Below are 20981 nucleotides of genomic sequence, written 5' to 3' on the forward strand. Positions count from 1 at the left end.
GTGAGTTCGAGGCCAGCCTGGTCTACAAAAGGAGTTCCAGGACAGGCTCCAAAGCTACAGAGAAACCCTGTCTCGAAAAACCGAAAAAAAAAAAAAAAAAAAAAAAGAAGAAGATTCATTTTTATTTGGGTTGTTCTTTAGACTTCTCTGGAGTCTGTGATGCACTTCCCCCAGGGAGTGTCCATTTTCAAGTCAGGATTTTATTCTACCATCATTAGTCTTCCTGATAATAAACTTTCTGATTTAAAAACAAACAACAAAAAAATCTTATTGGCTTACTGGCAGATACTTTGAGTTTATCAATACACAAGTGACAAGGACCACAAGAACATACACAGAAAGAATGAAGAATGGTCTGGCCAGCTACCATTAGCTGGATGAGGAGGACACCCAACTCTACCCCGGAGTAAACCGTACAGCACTCTAGATGAAAAGTGTCAGCACAGAAGAGACGTCGGAACAATCAGGATCGTTCCCACATCACACCCGTTAAGTTCCTAAGAGCAGATAGAAATGACTGGCTTTTGCCTGAAATCAATGAGATGAGGCACAAGGCACTAGTTTAGTTTGACTGAGAAAGGGACAAGCCCAGGTCAGAGGTCCTCAGTTTGGCAAGCACTGGCTTGTTTGGGAGACTAATGATAGCTTTTTAATTAATTAATCTACTTATTATTATTTGGACGGGGTTCAAGACAGGGTTTCTCTGTAGCTTTGGAGCAAGTCCTGTAACTTCCTCTGTAGATCAGACTGACCTCAAACTCACAAAGATTCACTTGCCTCTGCCTCCCGAGTGCTGGGATTAAAGGCGTGCACCACCACCGCCCAGCTAACAATCTTTTTTTTTTTTTTTTTTTTTTTTTGAGATAGGGTTTCTCTACGGAATTGGAACTCACTCTGTAGCCCAGGTTGGCCTTGAACTCGTATTTTTTAATTTTTAAAACTTTATTTTTATACTATTCTTATCGTATTGCCTAGGATGTTCTCTAACTCATGGGCGTGAGTGGCCCTCCATTCTCAGCCTTCTGAGAAGTAGGACTACAGGCATGGTCACTATGCTTGGCTGGAACTATAGGCTCTTGGGGCATAGATCACAAATGTGGTCTTATTAAGAATATAGCCAACAACATGAAGACTACTAGACAAGAGGCGACTTCCAGTACTGCTAATGAATAGCAGAGAATGTGATTCGATATTATTATATTGCCCATCTATCTGGCTGCATACCCAGAGCACACTTAGAATTCTCTCTAAGTTTGTCATCCTGAAAAGGGGAGCCTGGGGAGGAGATGGGACCCAGACAGTGACAGCACCTGTACTTGAGGAGAATGTCATGGCTAGAGAGCCTACCTTCCTCTCTGAGTAGATGAGGAAGGGAAAAGGTAAAGAAACAGAGGCAGGGTCCCAGCCACAAAGGGAGCTTTTCCTTAATTCTCTGCATGGTCCACTGCATCCTGAATACACAGGTGTAAGATATCCTTTATCCTGCAGTATTCTGGCTAAAGCCAACCCTACGTCCACTCAGGTTAGTGGAGGAAAGCCCCCCAGCCTCAGAGAAAAGAGCCTGTGGTTGTAGTATGTAATTTGGGAAACTGCTTCTCAGAAGTGCTAATAGCTCTGGACTTCCTACATCTCTGTCCCTGTGTCTTCACGGCACTGTGTCTTCCTTAGACTCCCCGACTAGCAGGGTATCCAGCTCTTACGGGCTGACCATGTAAACAAACAGTGCTATATCCCCTTCCCTCAGACAGAGTCTCACTGCATAGCTCTGGCTGTCCTTGAACTCAGTGGTCTGCCTGTCTCTGCTTCCCCAGGTGAGATTAAAGAAGAGTAGAAGAGTGCCACTATGCCCAGCTGAAAGTTTTCTTTCAGGCACTTAATGCCAAGAAGAAACTTTCTGTCTAAATAGGGCTGGTTGTCCTTTGACCCAGACTTCTGAGGCACAGACCTGGGAAGCCACAGTCTCCCAGGGGCTGCTGAAGTGGATCCAAAGAGCTGGGGCTGTAAGCCTTTGTCACCATAATTCTATGAACTTTATCCCTTTTGTTTATCTGGGATAGTCACCAATATCCAGGAGGTCAAAGAGCTGGGAAAGAAGGGTGGGGTGGTGGCAGGTTACTGGCTAAATCCAGATGTCCTTGCTAAGGCCACACACATAACAAGAAACAGGACCCACAGGACCAACCAGAAAAGTGCCTTCATCACAGCCTGCTGTGTCCCCTGGGACAGACAGTGACGAGGTGGAGCCTTTATGGGTGTCAGTGCATTCCATCCACATGCAGCTCTCTGCCCCAAGACAGTAAAGACAGGAAATGCCCCACAGCAAATTCTAAAGTAGTCCTCAGCAAGTCTCATTTATCAAAACAGCTAATTTTTGAAAGGCAGTCCAATTAGATGGCCATTACAGAGGCATTTTCCTTCAGGGAACCTCAAAGATCCTATTAGTGAGAGGAATCAGAGGACCCTCGATTTTCCTAGGCGTCAACTGCCGAGCTATGAAGAAAATCTCAAACCAAGCTCAACCTCTTCCTAAAGGGTTTGTTGCCAGCTATATCAGGAAGGTTTAAGTGGAAAGAGGGAATAAATTCAATAAAATATTTATGATCTCTTACCATTAGCATCTTGGACTCCAGTAAGTGCTCCAACGGCTGCTGCGGTTTCCCCAGACAAGACTATCTGTCCCCCGCCTTGTAAGGTGGCTTCAGCCAGTGTGGCGACAGCATGGGCGGCAGCTTCACTGTGGGCACAGGGACAGGACAGAGGGGACATATGCAAGATGAGTGAAGGCACAACACTGTCCTTCCTAGGCTCTCTGGGTGCCAGGCACCAGGGCTAAATGGGTAAGAGCCAAGAGAAATTTTCACTATCAGATGGCTAGTCTTACATCTTCCTGAAGCTCATGTGAAATTTTCTTTAAAACGAGGTCACGAGTGTTTGAGGACAGAGGTATTCATTGCCAGTCTTTCCCTATCATCATCAACTGAACCCAAAGTGGAAGCCCCGTTCACAGTCACACAAAACCATCTTGGTTGTCAATCACAAGGTACCATAAGACAATCAGAAACAGTTCCTCTAACTCAAAGATGGATGATAATCCGAGGAGTCCGCAAGCTGGACGTGCTCTCGGATCAACGTAGTTTACACACTGCCTTTTCAAATACGAAGCAATGGCTGACCAGTAATGTGAATAATCCAGCTCTTCCTTTTGTTTCATTAAAAATGAAGTCTTAGTTTAAAATCATTACTGTAAACCAAAGTTCTGGCCTTTCAAGTTCAAGGAAATCAACAATTCCCTTTCCTACAAAGCCAACACTGCATACAGCAGAGAAATCTGTTTAAAGGGAGCACATGGTTCTAGCAGTTTGGGTCCCGTTTTTTGTTTTTCCTATCTTTACTATCTGCTTTTACTATAGAACTAGCTCTCGTAGACCAGGCTGACCTCGAATTTATAGAGATCCTCCTGTCTTTGCCTCCTGAGTGCTGGGATTAAAGGTGTGCACACCACCGCCAGGCCTAGACTATTTTTTTTTTTTTAACTATGCCAGTAAGGAAGAAACTTCCTGAAGATGGAATTTTAAGACTAAAATTTGTCATCCGAATTTCAATGATTTTAAAAACAAAATAAAAGAGCTCAGAAATCTCAGAATCTCGCCTATGAAGATGGAGGTCATCAGCTGACAACTGGGGTCCCTGAGGGAGCATGAGGAGATAAGGCAGTTTGCTCTGCAAGCTCAAGGATCTGATCTGAACTGACCACCCATAGGAAGATAGCTGGCATGGCTGTGTGTGTCCCGTCACCCAGTGCTGTGGGGCCGACAGCAGGATCAGAGGGGTTTGCTGCCTGCCAGCTTGGCTCTAAGTCAGTGACAGACCCTGTCTGAAACAGTGACAGAGCAGGACACCCACCACTCTCCTCTAGCCCCCACGTGCACACAGGTCCAAGTGACTGCGGCCCCGAAGAAACACCACACACAAACTAAAAACATTTTTTAAGTAAGCGAACACTGGCCAGCAAGATGGCTCAATAGGTGAAAGCATTTGTCACCCAAGTTTGATCCCCAGAACCCACATGGTGAAAGCAGAGAATCAACTCCTACAAACCATCCTCTCATCTCCACATGTGTACTGTGACATAGGCAAATGTGCACATACATACGTAATAAGCAAATATTCAAAAATGCCTGAGTGAGCACACAGTAGAGAAGCTAGTACCATTTAGTTTAGCAGAGGTGGGCTAAGGCCTGGTTCCATCTTCACATAAGGTAATAGATGCAGTTCTGCTCTGAAACTGCAGGCTTTGCACCAATAAAGCCGTTTTCTTGCAATCCCAGGCACTAGTGGGGACTGGTGAGGGAAGAGGACTGGCTGGTATAGACATGTCACTGACTGGGGCAAAGCCATGCACACCCTATTAAATACAGTTCTTTTATTGAAGAAGCTCAACAGGTAAGGCAATGGGCACAGCAACTCCTCAGGGAAGAGAGACAGACCCAAAAGACAGAAAACCTCACAAGTGACAGCTGTAGCAGGTGCCTTTTAGAAGATGAGAAAAGAGTTGTTTATTCTTGAGAACAAAGGTAAAGCCTATGTTTTATATAGAAAAATTACAAATCTTATGAATCCACAGACAGAATAAAGGGCCTGTACAACACAGACATTGGTGGAAACATTACATCCAGACAGCTGTAAGCAGATCCTGCTTTTAATTTCTCATTTGGGAAGATGAGGAAGGAGGAATGCCACAAGTTTGAAGCTAGCCAGGGCTATCTTGCAAGATCCTGTTCTGGGGTAGTTGGAGTAGGGGAAGCCCTGCCTGGGACCTCTAATCCTAGTTATTCAACAGGCTGAGGAGGAATAGCCAAACTGTAGACTACAGAGTAAGTTCAAGGCCAGCCCTGAAACCTTTGTGACACGTACCAGAAAATCATTAAAACTTAAAGTACTGAGGAGATTATGTATGTATGTATGTATGTATGTATGTATGTATGTATCCATCTACCTATCTACCTATCTACCTATCTACCTATCTACCTATCTACCTACCTACCTACCTACCTACCTACCTATCTATCTATCTATCTATCTATCTATCTATCTATCTATCTATCTATCTATCTATCTACCTACGTATCTATCTATCTATCTATCTATCTATCTATCTATCTATCTATCTATCTATCTATCTATCTCTATAAGACAGACAGATAGATATAGATATACTATAGATATAACCAGGTGGTGATGGCACACACCTTTAATACCAGCAGAGGCAGAGGCAGGCGGATCTCTGTGAGTTCGAGGCCAGCCTGGTCTGTAAGAACTAGTTCCAGGACAGCTAGGTCTGTTACACAGAGAAACCCTGTTTCGAAGAACCAAAAATAAACAAGTAAATACAGGTTAAGCGCTCAGTGGGAGAACATGTGCCCAGCATGTGTGAAGTCCTAGGCTCAGTTCTCTATTGAGGAGAAATCTTTAACTTGGGCTGGGGAGAAAGCCTGGTGGTTAAGACTACTGCTGCTCTTGCAAAGGACTCAGGTTTGATCCCCAGCACCCACACAGTGGCTCACAACCACCTGTAAATCCAGTTCCAGGGGATCTGAAGCTCTCTTCTGACTTCTAATAGAACTAGCCTGCATGTGACATACATACATATATGCAGGCAGAATACTTATACACAGAAAATAAATAAACCTAATTTTCTGATTACTTAAAAATATAAATCGGGATTAAATAATGTTCCTTAGCTACCACTTTGTAAATTTTAGTCAAAACCCATTTTCAAGGCAGAACTCTAAAAGACTGATTCCGATCAGTGTGTGTGTGTTGGCCAGAGGCCCACCTTGTTTTCTGAGGCAGGGTCTCTCATTGGCCTGGTGTTCACCCATGAGGCTAGGCTGGCTGGCTACCAAGTCCCAGGGATCTGCTGTCTCTACTTCCTCAGTGCTGAGCCACAAAAGCAAGACACCACACTCTGTAGCCGGGGGATGAGGGTCAAACTCAGGTCTGTGGGTCTGCTACACACCCCCAAACACTTTACTAAGTTATCGCCAAGACCCCTCATCAGTCCTCCCGTCCCCTCCCACCTGAGACAGGGTTTTCTCTGTGTAGCTTTGGTTGGTGTCTGTCCTCCTGGATTAAAGGTACGCACCACCATTGCCTGGCCCCCAACCTTTTATTTGTAGATGTCCAATTTTAATCTAAAGGAAAGCGCATAGTCCTTACCTATTATAGATAAGGACCATCTGATTCACATTCTCCATCCCATCTTATTGGACCAATGTCAATCTATATACTAGAGCAACATTATATTTTAATAATATCTCTAATAATATTTTCAGTTTGAAGAGTATAACAATATATTGAAATGTCACAATACTCCCTAAGTATGTATATTTATGTATCAGTTAAAACTAAAAAGAGAATGAACTTTATTTCAAAATGGTTTACTTCTTTTCCTTCCTGCCCCTTGTTTTGTTTGCAGCTGTTTGTTTGAGATAGGGCTTTGCTAAGTAACCCTGGCATGTGTTTATTTATAAAACACCATGCTATTTTACTTCTTTTTAAAAGCAGTTTCCACAGTTAAAGAAGGGCACATTCTAAGTTTCCTGAAAAGAAACGACCCAAGCAGCAGCTTCCTCACAATGCTGAGTGGAAGCACCGTGCTCAGCAGAACACAAAAATCACACTGACAACACAGGGTAAATACAGGCCCAGCCTCCTAATCCCCACCACGTATCTCTATGCAGGGCTGCGCTGGAGATATGAGAAGTATCTTTGCGGGGGCCTGGTTAAGAGGGACTGAAAGTACAGAAGAGCCGACCAATTACGCAAAGTGTCAACCTCATCAGGTGTCACGATATCACTTCCTTCCCCTGCTGTCTAAGCTGAAAAGCTATTTTTTTGTTTGGTGTGTGTGCACGTGCATGTGTGATACTGTGCTCTGTATTTGTTAACATGGTTCCATTCCCATCTCCTTCCTAAAAGTGCTGGTTTATTCTTTTATTTGAATTATTAAAATGAACACACTTCCCATTTTTAATACTGGTAACTTCTCCATAGCCCTTTGGGTTGTTATGATGCTAGGGTGGGCTACGGCTGTGCATCCCTGGGTCCTGTTCTGACTTGCAGTAAAAATTCTTTTAGTAGCACAGTTGAAAAACAGGTCTGCCTATAGTTGTTCTGACCCTGTCCCCTCTAGTGAATGAAGGAACCTTGTGCCTTCTTAGGCCCCCACTGCCTTTCCCCACAGCTGGCTTCTCCTTTCTTGCTCTGCATTCACATCTGCTGTTTACAGTGCAGCAGAGGTGCAGGTGCTTATTAGAGAATCATGCTTCTTCCATCTGCACCTGAAACAGAGACTGGTGACAGATTATGAAATCACTTTGTTACCATAGGAACAAAGACCAGTGTTCTCTGTGTATTTTTTTTCAAGAGGACTTCCAACAATAAATTTTGTGGGGATAAAGGATTTCATTGCATCTCATGCAATGAGTAAGGGGTTGTCTTGGACCCAGCTAACCTGAAAGTCATTCACTCGTGGGGTACAACTTGCTTTGCTGCCAGGCTCGGCTTCTGCCAGAGGCTGAACATATCACCCCAAGACTCACTGAGCACTGGACTGTCTGATTGCAGACAGATTTCAACATCCCTCTGCTCCTCCTTCAAGCCACAAGGAACCACACTCTCCTTTCTGGAGTTAACACTGTAGCCACCTCGGCTGCACCTGAGGTGCAGCTAACAAGCCCTCAGGGGACACCATTATGCTCATGGCCTTTAGAAATAAGCGTGTCCTCACACAAAGGGAGTCAGAATGTGCTTCAGATTTTCCACTATATGCAGGCTTCCCAGGACACCACATGTCACCGCAAGTCAAGGTGTTGACTAGAAGGCTAGGGTCTTGCTGGTCTTTAGTGATGGTTTGTTAGAAACAAAGTAACAGTAAGGGGACACCAGATTGAAGGAGGGGCTCTCCCTCTGAGGAGCCCTTTGGGAAATTTATCTGAGTACCTGAAAGGAAGGGGTGGAAGAGGGCCAAAGTGTACAGAAGTTATGAGTTCTATGATTCTGAACAGTACACGAATCACTGGGCTGGGAAGTTTCAGCTCCAGGTCACACGGAAATTCATCTGGTAAGTGTGAGAGGCAGAGAGTGAGCGCATGCCTGTGTCTCAGTATTAGGAGTCTGACCAACTACACCTGAGACATGGCTTCCTTCAAATGCCTGGTTTCCAAGCCTTTAACAAAGCACCCCTGGATTCTAGGTTGCCTCATCCTGACTGCTTTTATAATCACACTCCACGATCACAATTCTGACTAGACAAGTCTTCAAGCACAGCTTGAACCTAGGCCTCCCTTTAAGTGTAATTTAAATAAGATGAGCAAGGTGGCTCATACGTATAATCTCAGGAGGCTAAGGCTAAGGATCACATGTCTTTGAGACCAGCCTGGCCTATAGTGAGACCCTCTGGAAAGAAAGAGAGAAGGGGCCAGGTGGTCATGGCGCCGCCTTTAATTTCAGCATTTGGGAGGCAGAGGCAGGCGGATCTCTCTAAGTTCCAGGCCAGCCTGGTCTACACAATGAGTTCCAGGACAGCTATGACTGTTACACAAAGAAACTGTATCTCTAAAAATCAAAATCAAAACAACTAAAACAAACAAAAAACAAAGAAGGAATTAAGGGTAGAGACTAAGTTTCTTAGGGTCAAAAAGATAACAAATGGTTTAGCTGCGATTCAAGCCAGAAATCTATGGACTTTGGAATCTTCTTCTCAAACAATACACTGTACAGCGCTATACACACACTGCACACAGACACACCATTGCTCTCCAGTCATCTGTATCTACCAAGCTAATTCAACAACACACTGTACAGCGCTATACACACACTGCACACAGACACACCATTGCTCTCCAGCCATCTGTATCTACCAAGCTAATTCAACAACAAAAATAGGTCTCTCCAAATCTACACTTCAGTTCATTTTTGTATGTCAGGGAAGGTGACCCCTCTCTCTAGATTTCTACAATGTCCAGTCAGAGTTCCACAATTTAATAGTGAAGAACATTCTAGTATCACCTGATAGGTGGTTTGCTGAAATTAGAGCCTCTCCTCATGGCCTCCCCCAGGAAGAGTGCTGGCTTGTACCGAGGTCAAGGACTATGTGAGACTAAGAGCCACACAGATGACTAGCAGCAGCTCTTATCATATGCCAGGCACCGATCCAAAGATCTCACCCAAAGTGACTTTAGTTGTCTTAACACTTCCTTAAGGCAGGTATTGGTATTACTCCCAGTCTACAAAAAAAGACACCTTGGGCAATGAGAGTTTAGAAAACTGTCCAGGGTCAGCCGGCTAGCAAGTGACAGGGCAGTCCCTGTTCTTAATGATTAATCAAAGTCTGGGTCTCTGAAAATAAAATTGTGTCAACAATGAAGAACAATATGGGCATGATCTTTCCTGTCAATAACCAGCAGGAAGTGGCCAGAAGGAAACTTACAATTCTGTTTTGGAAAAGGCCTCTCTTCCTACATTGCTCTTCTTAACTAGCCCTAAAGAGAAAGGGTTCAATTTTCCTTGGCGAGGGCTGATTAGGAACCAAAGTGCAGTAACTCAGTATTAGAATGTTAGTCTAAATCGGGTGGTGGTGGCGCACGCCTTTAATCCCAGCACTTGGGAGGCAGAGGCAGGCGGATCTCTGTGAGTTCGAGACCAGCCTGGTCTACAAGAGCTAGTTCCAGGACAGGCTCCAAAACCACAGAGAAACCCTGTCTCGAAAAACCAAAACCAAAACCAAAAAAAAAAAGAAACTGTAGAATGTTAGTCTAGCTTGCACAGGGGCCTGGGAGCTCTACTCCCAGGACTGTAGAAAACAAAACAACCCAGCCTCCAGTGTTTTATGACCTTGAAGTTATCCCTAACTGTCACCTCTGACTGAGAAAGAATGAGTCTCTCTTAGGACAGACCTGCAATCCCATTTATTCCCCACCCCTGCCTCCACCTGTTGAGTGCCATGGTGACAGTAGCTCCCTGTTGCATTTCCTGAGAAGCTGCCACTGCGGCCTCTGCCAGTGATGCCACCGCCTGAGTGGCCTCTGATGCCTGCGTTGTCTGGATGGTCATTTCACCTCCCTGTAACGTGGCCCAATTTTGTTCCACCTGAAGCAGAAAGGACAAGGACAGTCAAAAGTCAAAACATGGAACACTATGTTTTCATCCAAATGAACGCACACATGACCTATGATATATGGGGAGAATTTCAGTACACTACAGCTTGTGTGAAAGGGGACCGTTAGAGTTTACATTTGAATTTGTGTCTGTACCAAGAAGTTCTGGAAACACACAGGAGAAATCACTGAAAATACTTTGAGTCAAGTATGGCCAGACCCACCTAAATCCCAAGTCCCAGGTCAGCCTGGGCTACACAGCAAGACCTTATCAAGAAAGGAAAAGAAGGAGGCCAGGGGAAAGAAACAGATGGATGGGAGGCAGAAGGTAGACTTGGCACTACGTACTTCTAAGCAGTGCTTCCCTTGGCCGTGTTTGCTTGAGTGCCTGCTACATTACTCTTCCCTCCTGTATGTAACTGTATGTGCCTGCAGGCTACCATGTTCCAAAGAGAGCTCTAAGCCCAAGAGGTGAAGCTATCCAGAAGATGTCCTATTGCTGAGAGAAACTCACTGTGGTGAAGCCTTTCAAATGGTAGCTCCTCTTACATCTAGCTAGAGCAAGCCACTGTAGCCATTTCACACTTACAAAACTCAGGGCATTTCCATGCTTGCTGCCTTGGCTAGGACATACCCCCATCCCTGTAGCCTTTGCTTTTGCTTGCTTCCCCTAGTCTGAGCTCAGGTCTATTATTCCTCTGGAGAGCACTCAAGCAAATCCACAGCACTACACGCGGGCGCCATTCTCCCCCCTGCTGCTGTTCAATGAATGGCTGACCATGGTTTCCCCACCACCTCTTATGAAAGAGGGTAATCTTTACTGTCCTGTCTCTAGACTGCAAAGCCTGGCATTTACTGAAGGTGAGGGTGGAGAACACACTCCTTTATTTTCCTACTTGTTATTAAGCCTACCCATATTTCAGCTGAACTGACAGTCACTAAGAACCTACCAAAATATGTCATATAATTTCAAACTCATCACATGTGCTGGTGTCTCACTTTGAAATTCAGATCTTTAATGTCTTTGTACTTGGATGGTTTTTTTCCTTTGTGCAGCAGAATTACATATGCCATCATCACCAGAAATCATTTGATTTTTGTAATGTCTAATGTAATCAACATGACCAATAGCAACTGGTGGTCCCATTGCGCAAGATAACTGTTTCTTAATTGCATCTTCAAATAAACTACATATTTTTAAAAGCAACATAGTTCACTTTACAATTTAATGTGGAATTCTAAATGTCCATGTAATTTGTACAGTGTCCCTAAATAACTTTAAACTGCTTAAGGTTAGAGATTTTTTTTCTTTGCAACTACTTACTTAGCTGTGGTCAGCAAGGGAACCCTGAAATGGCTTTTCTTGTAAAAATACTGAAAGGATAATCCCTTTTATTGTGTATACAATATATAAAATACATTACTAATGTGAAATTCTAAGTTTGTATCAGGTCAATTTAGGTTGTAGTGATCCACGAATTTTAATTGTTACAATTAACATACAAAGTATAAAATACTTCTCCAAACTTTCATAGTCTGCTATTACATGGGTTCAAATAATACATGCTGCTCCTTTGTCTTCTGGGCCCTTACTTCTCCTTACTTATTCATGCACTACTTCAATAGGGGCATACCGAAACCTTTTTCTTACCTCTCCATCAGCCACAGCAGAATAATTCACTTGGGCAACAGTGACTGTGGTCGGCAGTTCTGAAGCATCAGCCAATGTAGCTACTGTTGCCCCCGTACCCACCTAAGAAACACAGAAAGTTAAGTGTCTGTAGATGGGCCCTCTGCCTGGTCCCTACAAAGAAGCTAAGTCTCCCTGAATTCAGCACAACATGCCTGGGATATGAAGAGATTACTAAAATCATCTCTCAGGGACTAGCACGAGTTCAGTATTAGAAGAGTGAGTGCAGCTTATTCCAACACTTGGTGCCAACCAACATTCTCCTCTAACCCAACGTGAACTTTAGAGATTCATCTGTCAATAAATGGCGTTTCACCTCAGAAAAGGTATTTTCCTGATGTGCGTGTTCTCAAGTACCCTTATCTATTTTTCCTTCCCTTTCTCCTTCCCTAAATCCTCCTCTAATTCTCGCTACAGGTGATAAGCAGGCATTCTACCACTAAAGTGGACCCTAACCCAAGAAACGATTTTCAAATGCTTTGTTTGGAAATGTCCCAGAAGCTATTGATAGCTCTGAATTAAACAAAATGCAAGCAATGTAAAATACTATTCCAAGACTGGAGATAAACGTAGCCATGTGGTAGAGTACTTTCCTAGTGTGGGTGAAGCCTCGGTCGCATTCCAAGCATCACAAGAAAATGAAATAAAAAATAAATAGAACACTGTTTAGAAGTTATCTCCAAATAAGACTAGAGCAGCTATATGATACCCAGAGAAGAGTGTCTGCATAAGAAACTTCTCCAGTCTGAGGCGAGATGCCATTTGCCCACCTCCCCCAAGCCCGGGCTTACCTGGATGAGCGACACGGTGCCATCAGGGTTACTGAAGGTTTGCACTACAGTCTGTGACGGTACGAGGTGAGCTATACTATGTGTGGTGGTGGCCTGTGTTTGTGTTTGCTGATCTTCAAAAGCATATAAAAGATCTTCCCGCCCATGCTGCTTATAACAATTTTTAACTATGGTCCGTAATGCCTGAGTCCATGAAACCTGTCACCAAAAGACCAGGAAAGCACAATAAGTGACAAAGAATTTTGCTATGTAGGCCACTACGGAATAATCATCTGTGTATTTATTGAACCTTTTGTAGAGCGCATCACAGGAGTTCTCACAGAATTATTCTGGAACAAAAAACTGATTTTTTTTTTGGGCTTTCATTCCTAACCAAGGTCTGGTTTAGTTTTGGTTTTATTTTTTAAGTCCTAGTCCAAACTCTCAAATTTCTCATAAGAGATCTCACTCTGATCAAGAATTATATATTAAGTCTCTTAATAAACTTCCAGATAAAGTAAAAGATCAAATGTATAGAAAAAGTAAGAAGGTTATCTAGATCAGCCTTTCTTCTCCAAGCGTTGGGTAACTAGTACACACTTGGCAGACTTCCCCTCTGCTCCTACACTGATTTCAGAAGTGACAGAAGGTAAGGCAACTGATTCAGAATGGCAAAGCAACGGGCAGCTCAGAGGAACTTACCCTTTGTTTTTGCTCTTCTGTGCGGACATCACTGCGGACATTGGCCCATGGGATGTCTTCTGGCCACCATATAGGTTTGCAGCTTTCTTTCCCCCAGCCTGGTTTTCCCCGACCTGTGGAATACTTGAGCATCTCTGGGATAAATGCCCGGAGCTGAGCCTGAAAGAGAAGAGCATGGTTATAACAATGAAGTCATGACAGACACCTGGGACGTGCTTGTTGCCCCCACCAAAATCTAAGATCATGAAACAGGTAGCTTTCCCAAGTGTGACTGCTGACAGCCTATTGCTTCCTCCAGGTTACTTCTACTCCACGGATGACTGGGGAGGACACATCTGTTGATTAAGGAGACCTTAAAAGCTGCCATTTGTAGACTTATTCTTCAAAGGGCAACAATGTCTCTCTCCAAACTTCACTTCTGCTGCCTGAGACACTACTGGCACTAGGGCCTATTTTTCTTCTCTAACTTTCACGAGCTAACTAACAGTTCATACAAAGGAGTGCAGCACTGTTCTGGAGGTGGCAGTCAAGTCATAGCAGAAGAAGAAAATGAGCAACAGGTTAACCATCAATATCTGTACATGAGAGGACTCGAGCAGGAACACCTCAGAGGAAAATGAAAAACAGTATGAACACTAAAAGGTGGGTTACACCCACGAAGAGGTGGATGCCTATAAAATAAATGAAAATAAATTGCTTTTCTGTTAATAAGATGAAAATAACCCAAGAATTCTTCTATCAAGTTTCTTGGAAGCCAGGCCAGTGTGCACAAGTCTCAAAGTTAGATGTATTGACACTTGTGTACTTTAAATACATTATGGACTTCATTCAGCTTGAATCTGCAGAGCTAACTGAGATCAAATCAGGTTTAAACCACAGACGGTTGACATACACTTCCTGGCATAGTAACTAGTACACACGCTCAGGAAGGTTTGTGCTATGAATATTCTTCAACAAGGGTGAAGATTTGGGGCTAGAAAAGCAATTTATCAGGTTAAGATTTTAGACCCTGCACAGAGAGCAGTATCCTGCATATGCCAAGGACACATCTGTGCTGCCTTTGTACCATAAAACCAGAAGGAGAAGCCATTCTGAGCAAAGAGTCAGAATGAGTACGTCAATACTGCCATATGGAAGAATGTATCTTCTAGGTATATCTATAGTTCTTCATATAATATGGAATCCCATTCTACCAGAAGACAATACAAATTGCTATATAGTAGGGAACCATGAATCCAAATCATCTATGCTTATGTAACCAAGACAGGTCTGGTTAATTCCTGTGCAGACAATGCCACTTCATCTCTTCCTAAATTTTTCCTACTCAGACAATCTCCTGCCTCCAAGCTCTGATTTAATACACTCCAGGTATATTTGACTCTGAAGCATCAAGTAGCAGACTAATAGAAATGTATCCATTTGCAAACCCATGCTATCAGCTGGCTCATGAGGTCACTCCTCCAGTTATTTTAAGAAAGTTCCCCTTTAGTCCTCCACAGATACACAGAGGAAAGACTATCTTTTTGTATTGCTGTTGCTGTTTGTTTGGTTTTTGGTTTTCAAGGCAGGGTTTCTGTGTAGCCCAAGCTGGTATTGAATTTAGAGATCACCTGACTCTGCCTCCTAAGTACTGAGATTAAAAGTGTGTACCACCACCCAGCTGAGACTACTTTTAAACTGTCCCAAATAAATGCTAAGACTTTTTTTTTTTTTTTTTTTTTTTTTTTTTTTTTTTTTTTTTTGGTTTTTCGAGACAGGGTTTCTCTGTGGTTTTGGAGCCTGTCCTGGAACTAGCTCTTGTAGACCAGGCTGGTCTCGAACTCACAGAAATCCGCCTGCCTCTGCCTCCTGAGTGCTGGGATTAAAGGCGTGCGCCACCATTGCCCGGCTTTTTTTTTTGTCTAAGACTTTTTAAAAGACTTAGAATCTCTCTCTCTCTCTCTCTCTCTCTCTCTCTCTCTCTCAAAATAGGCAGTAACAACAACATTCTTTATATATCAGCCTGGTTTTGAACTTGAGATTCTCCTGCCTCAGCCTCCTCGGTGCTGGGACTAAAGGTGTGGATCATCATGCCTGACCTGAAAGGACTACAAAGGAAAATCAGCTATCAACTGTTTAGCATAGAAAAAGTTAAATAATTTCTTTCCAGACTTTAACTCTGTGTCTTCATTACCAGCTGGATTAATTACTGGTCCTAGAGAGTTTGGGAAAGCAAAGCTTCTCAATGTGCTTGTTAAGGAAGGTTCGTTTATAATCCATAGGGAGCCAATCAACAGGGTCAGCAAAGACAAGGCCTTACTTCTCAGGCTGGGCTTTAATTAGGCTAGAACATGCTAGCTTGGTGTCTCATTCTGACGTAGGTCTCTTTGTGAGCCTATAGGACACTAGGTTGGCCAGTAAACTTACTCCAAGTAGAAAATACTACTCCTTCCAGGGCACAACTGCAGAGAAAAGGGTATCAAATTCATGTAAGCAGCAATTAAAAGTAAAGATTATAGGAGCTAGAGAAAGGGCTCACTGAAGAACACTGGCTGCTCTTCCAGAGGACCCAAGTTTGATTCCTAGAATCCACATGGTAGCTCATAATAGTCTGCTAAGTGCAGTCCCAGGGGATCCGATGCCCTCTTCACACATATAAACATAGAGATTATGTGGAAGCTAAACTGTGCATGGTGACCTCTGTCTAATCCCAGAACTTGTGACAGGAAGGCATAAAATCAGTTCAAGGTGATCCTTAGCTACATAGTAAATTCAAGGACGGCCTAGGTTACAGGACATCCAGCCACAAAAGAGCCAAACACATATACATCATAGGTGGTTTTAAAATAAGATTTTATAAAATGCTAAATAGTCTATTTGAAGGGCTGGGGACATGTCACTAAATGGTAGAACATTTCATTCGCATACTCAAGACATGAGTTTTGACTGAGCATTTGGATATATAACAAAAGCCTAAACTAGCTAAAATGAATCAATAGCTCTTACTATGTCAGAAATCTGTCATTTGTAAACTCGATTACTTATCTACTGTTCAGCAAATGCAGAATCCTCAACACATTCCAAAATGCCATTCACGGCTCATTCCCTGTATCTTTAAACTCCAGAGATTTTTGAGGATCCTCATTGGTATTTTGGCTCAATTGTAAGGTAAGAACTCTGAAGTTAGTATGCCTCCCAACTCCATCTCTACTGTACTGGTCTGACAATATAAAGTCAGGGTTCCATATCTGTGAGTTAGGCATCTAAAGATTCCACCAATTGTGAAACAAATACTCGGGGTTAAAAAAAGTCACCTGTACTGAATATGCACCAACTGGTCTTTCCTGTCATTATTTCCTAATAATACAGTGCTCTGAGAGAATGGTCTGTACCTTGTAAAGTTTTGTTACTTGTATTTTAATAAAACACGGATTGGCCAGTAGCCAGGCAGGAAGTAGAGGCAGGCAACGAGAACAGGAGAATTCTGGGAAGAGGAAAGGGTGAGTCTGCCACAGAGGAAGCAAGATGAGACTGCCTCACTGATAAAGGTACCAAGCCACGTGGCCAACACAGACAAGAGATGATTTAAAGTATATGGAAAGATTCAGATAGATTTCATACAAACACTATGTACCATTTTCTGTAAGGGTACGTATAATGAGTCCTCTATGGACACTGAGTATAACTGTGTAACAAATTTAAAGAGAGAATAGCACATATTAAACTACGAAGAAAAGGAAGATTTCTATAGTTGTCAAGAAAATCGTGATGTGGTAGAGAAGATAAACTGGAGACTGGAGGTTTTTATTTTTTTTTATTTTTATTTTATTTTTTATTTTTTTTAGGGTTTCTCTGTATAGTCCTGGTTGTCCTGAAACTAGCTCTTGTAGACCAGGCTGGCCTCAACTCACAGAGATTCACCTGCCTCTGCCTCCCAAGTGCTGGGATTAAAAGCATGTACCACCACCCAGTTCAACTGGAGACTTTTGTCTTCTGTGTGTGTATGATTCATGTTATGGCATTTGTGTGGAGGACAAAGTATAACCTTGGATGAAGGTCCCCACTTTCTACTGCTTGAAAAAAGGTCTCTCTCATTCTTGCTCACCACTGTGCCCACCAGCCAAGTTGGCCTGTGAGCTCCTGGGATTCTCCAGTCTCTGCCTCCAATCTTTCTGTAAGAGGTGGTATTACAGACATGTATTACCATACCTGACTTTATGTCATTCTGGGGATTTGATCAGGTCCCCACACTTGTGAGACAAGCCTTTTATCCAGTATTGAATTTTGGTTCTTAGGATCAGAGACAAGTGCCCCCCCCACCCCCCGGCCCTTTTCTGTTTTTTTGAGACAGGGTTTCTCTGTATAACAGCTCTGGCTATCCTGGAACTCACTCTGTAGACCAGGCTGGTCTTGAACTCACACTCACAGAGATCCACCTGCCTCTGCCTTCCAAGTGCTGGGATTAAAGATGTGGCCACCACTGCCAGGCTTGAGGCAAGTCCCTTTAACTGCTGAACTAACTTGCTGGCCTACACCATATATTTTTGTTATCTCCTTTTTTTTCCTTCGAGACAGGGCTTCCCCGTGTAACAGTCCTAGTTGTCCTGGAACTAGCTCTTATAGACCAGGCTGGCCTCGAACTTACAGGGATTCACCTGCCTCTGCCTCCGAAGTGCTGGGATTAAAAGCATGTACCACCACCACCTGGCATTATCTTCTAATTCTAATCTGCCTATCACACACACACACACACACACACACGCATTCTGGCTATTTGAATTTAGGACCTCATACTTGTGTGACAAGCTCTTTATATAATCTCCCTCGCCAGGTGAAGGCCATAAAGGAAGATGTTTTCTTTCTTTCTTTCTTTCCTTCCTTCCTTTCCTTTCCTTCCTTCTTTCTCCCTTCCTTCCAGTGGCACTGAAGCATGAGCTAGGGTATGGTGCATGTTAGGCATGTATCTATCATCAAGCTATATCCCCTCTACCTGATTATTTTACAAAGCATGGCATATTACACATTCATACTCTGAAAACTTCAGACAGTAGGAAAACCTCACTGAGTGTGGCAGCATATGTCTGTAAACCAAGTATTTGGGAGTCAGAAACAGGAGGACCAGGAGTTCAAAGTCAACCTGCCTGAGTTACATGACACCCTACCCACAAAAAAGGAAGTCTGCTTTTAATGGAGAGGCAGTTTGGAACTACTGTTTATAACAGTGGATAATACAAAATCTGAGGGTTTAAAACTACAGCTAGGCCAGGCGGTGGTGGCGCACGCCTTTAATCCCAGCACTTGGGAGGCAGAGGCAGGCGGATCTCTGTGAGTTCGAGGCCAGCCTGGTCTACAAGAGCTAGTGCCAGGACAGGCTCCAAAGCTACAGAGAAACCTTGTCTCGAAAAACTAAAACAAACAAACAAAAAAACAAAAAAACTACAGCTAGCCGGGTGGCGATGTGCACCTTTAATCCCTGCACTTGGGAGGTTGAGGCAGGCGGATCTATGTGAGTGTGACATTGAGGGCAGCCTGGTCTACAGAGTGAGTTCCAGGACAGGCTCCAAAACTACAGGGAAACCCTGTTTAGGAAAGATAAATAAATAAATAAATCCACAAAGATTCAGACTTAGCTGGCCTGGAGTGTGAACCGCACACTGAGGTTTTAAATCCCCCAGGTGAGTGTGAAGTCATCCTTAAAGACCACCAAACTAGAACACACTTTAGTCAAGCTGCCCCTTCCTCTCCTTTAAATCGCTTTACAACATGAAATCTACTGCGCTAACATGCACAATTCATGGACATTTTGAGCACTCACCATGTGTGATCTCATCACTATTTCCAGAATTATTTTCATCATCATCCCAAATAGAAACTACGTTAAAACTTTAACTGCATTTGGATTCCCCCGTCCCTGGTAACCTTTACTCTTTATCTCCATGGCTTTCCTATTGGAGAACACTCACTTTTGTGAGGTCTTATGTTCATTTTCTTTACTTTATGTAACAATGTTTTCTGCTCTTTGTGTAGGAAAAGACCCGACCTGCGTTTCATGGAAACAAACAAACAAAAAACCTTCAAAAAGCCCAGACTGACAATAGACTGGCAGTTTTCTAAGGAAAATGAACAGTTTGTGACTGTCTTCCTAATGAAGCAGCTGCTGAGTGGACTATTTCTTCCTGACACTCGTGAATCACTGCCCGGTTGCATCATCACTCCCAGGGACTACTTACTAATGCAACGACGATGGCCCAGTGAGAATAGAGGAAGACAGCAAGTTCAAGGGGCAGGAGAAGAGCCAAGGGAAAGAGGAGAATGAACCAGTGATACTGCAGGCTTTCCAGGGATGAGGAGTTTTCTATAATTCTGCCTATAATAATACACTCTTTACCTCTATCTTTTCAAACAGCTCTCTCAAAAATGTCCAACCTCTGCAGACCAAGAGCCCTTTCGTACTCACCTGGGGCACAGGGAACTGTCTCTTTCTCGCCTCTCCCCTAACGCACTACAGAGCTCTGGTTAGCTTGGAACTCACTGTGTAGACCAGGCTATCCTCAAATTAAGAGATCCACTTCCCAGTCTCCCAAGTGCTGGGGTCAAAGGCTGTGTCATTCCTCTCCCCACAACCACCAAGAAGACTGTTTTAAGTGACAAAAACCCTTCAGGAAACAATGTAATTCTCAGGCTCAGAGTGCAGCTGAGAACTAGCAGCACTGGCTAGAATCAGCTGGAGCTAGGCCCCAGGCCTCGTTCCAACCACAGCAGGCATCTGACAAGATGCAGGGCAATGTCTGAGCATAGATGAAGCCCACTCTCTAGACCCTGGTCTGACTGACATACCTACAACAATTTATTAACACAACACTCCAAGTTCCTGAAAAACAAGGCATACGCAGCAGCACACAACTAGAGTCTCTGTTACCTGGCAGACGGAGGCAGAACTGCTTGAACTCAAAAAGTTCAAGACATTCTGGTTATGGTGGCACATACCTTTAATTCCAACACCTGGGAGGCAGAGGCAGGCCCAGAGCTATATAATGAGGCCATATCTCAAAACAAAACACAAACCAATTTAAGGAAGTTATAAATTACCCACAGAGTCTGAAATCCAGGCCATACTTGTATTGTTTCTTTTTTGGCTATAGTCATATATGAATTCTGCTTTCTTGCCTATAGTGTTCTCTCTCTCTCTCTCTCTCTCTCTCTCTCTCTCTCTCTCTCTCTCTCACACACACACACACACACACAACAAATGAATAATTTAATAGTGTGCCTTCCAACACTTGGTAGCTCTAAAGAAATACAAGGTGGTAAAAAGAGTTCTTGCCATTTTTTTGTTCCAATATAAAGAAGAAAAGTGTTCTTTGGTCAAAACAGAGCAGAAACATTATCAAACTTGTACCCTAAAAAAAAAAAATTCAAGCTTATGATGAAAACAAAAAAATTTGATTTGTGATTATAAAAACAATCCATAAGGAAAAAAAATCACAAAATTAATAATTGGTGTTTATCTATCTACAAAGATAATGAAAATCATTCATGATGTCATCATGCAATAGTAATCACTTAATAGTTTGAGGTACATTCTTATACAGAGCACTCTTTTTCGTACCTATTAGGTCACTGAATGGTATAGAACCGTCATCTTTGAGTCATGGTATGCCTCCTCCCATGTAAGCAGTT

General features: G+C 43.2%; 1 protein-coding gene across 7 annotated transcripts in view; it reads right to left on the reverse strand.

Moving 5' to 3' along the window:
* Positions 1 to 20981, reverse strand: part of Nrf1 (nuclear respiratory factor 1) — a 108309-nt gene that overhangs the window by 21644 nt on the left and 65684 nt on the right. For all 7 annotated transcript variants that reach the window (XM_057766932.1, XM_057766939.1, XM_057766898.1 and 4 more), the window contains 5 exons: positions 13323 to 13481; positions 12642 to 12839; positions 11812 to 11913; positions 9995 to 10152; positions 2610 to 2734 (listed from right to left, as the gene is read on the reverse strand). In XM_057766932.1, the coding sequence (XP_057622915.1) occupies positions 2610 to 2734; positions 9995 to 10152; positions 11812 to 11913; positions 12642 to 12839; positions 13323 to 13481 (742 nt within the window). The remainder of the gene's footprint in view (positions 1 to 2609; positions 2735 to 9994; positions 10153 to 11811; positions 11914 to 12641; positions 12840 to 13322; positions 13482 to 20981) is intronic.

Source organism: Chionomys nivalis, chromosome 1 (assembly GCF_950005125.1).
Source record: "Chionomys nivalis chromosome 1, mChiNiv1.1, whole genome shotgun sequence".
Lineage (NCBI taxonomy): Eukaryota > Metazoa > Chordata > Mammalia > Rodentia > Cricetidae > Chionomys > Chionomys nivalis.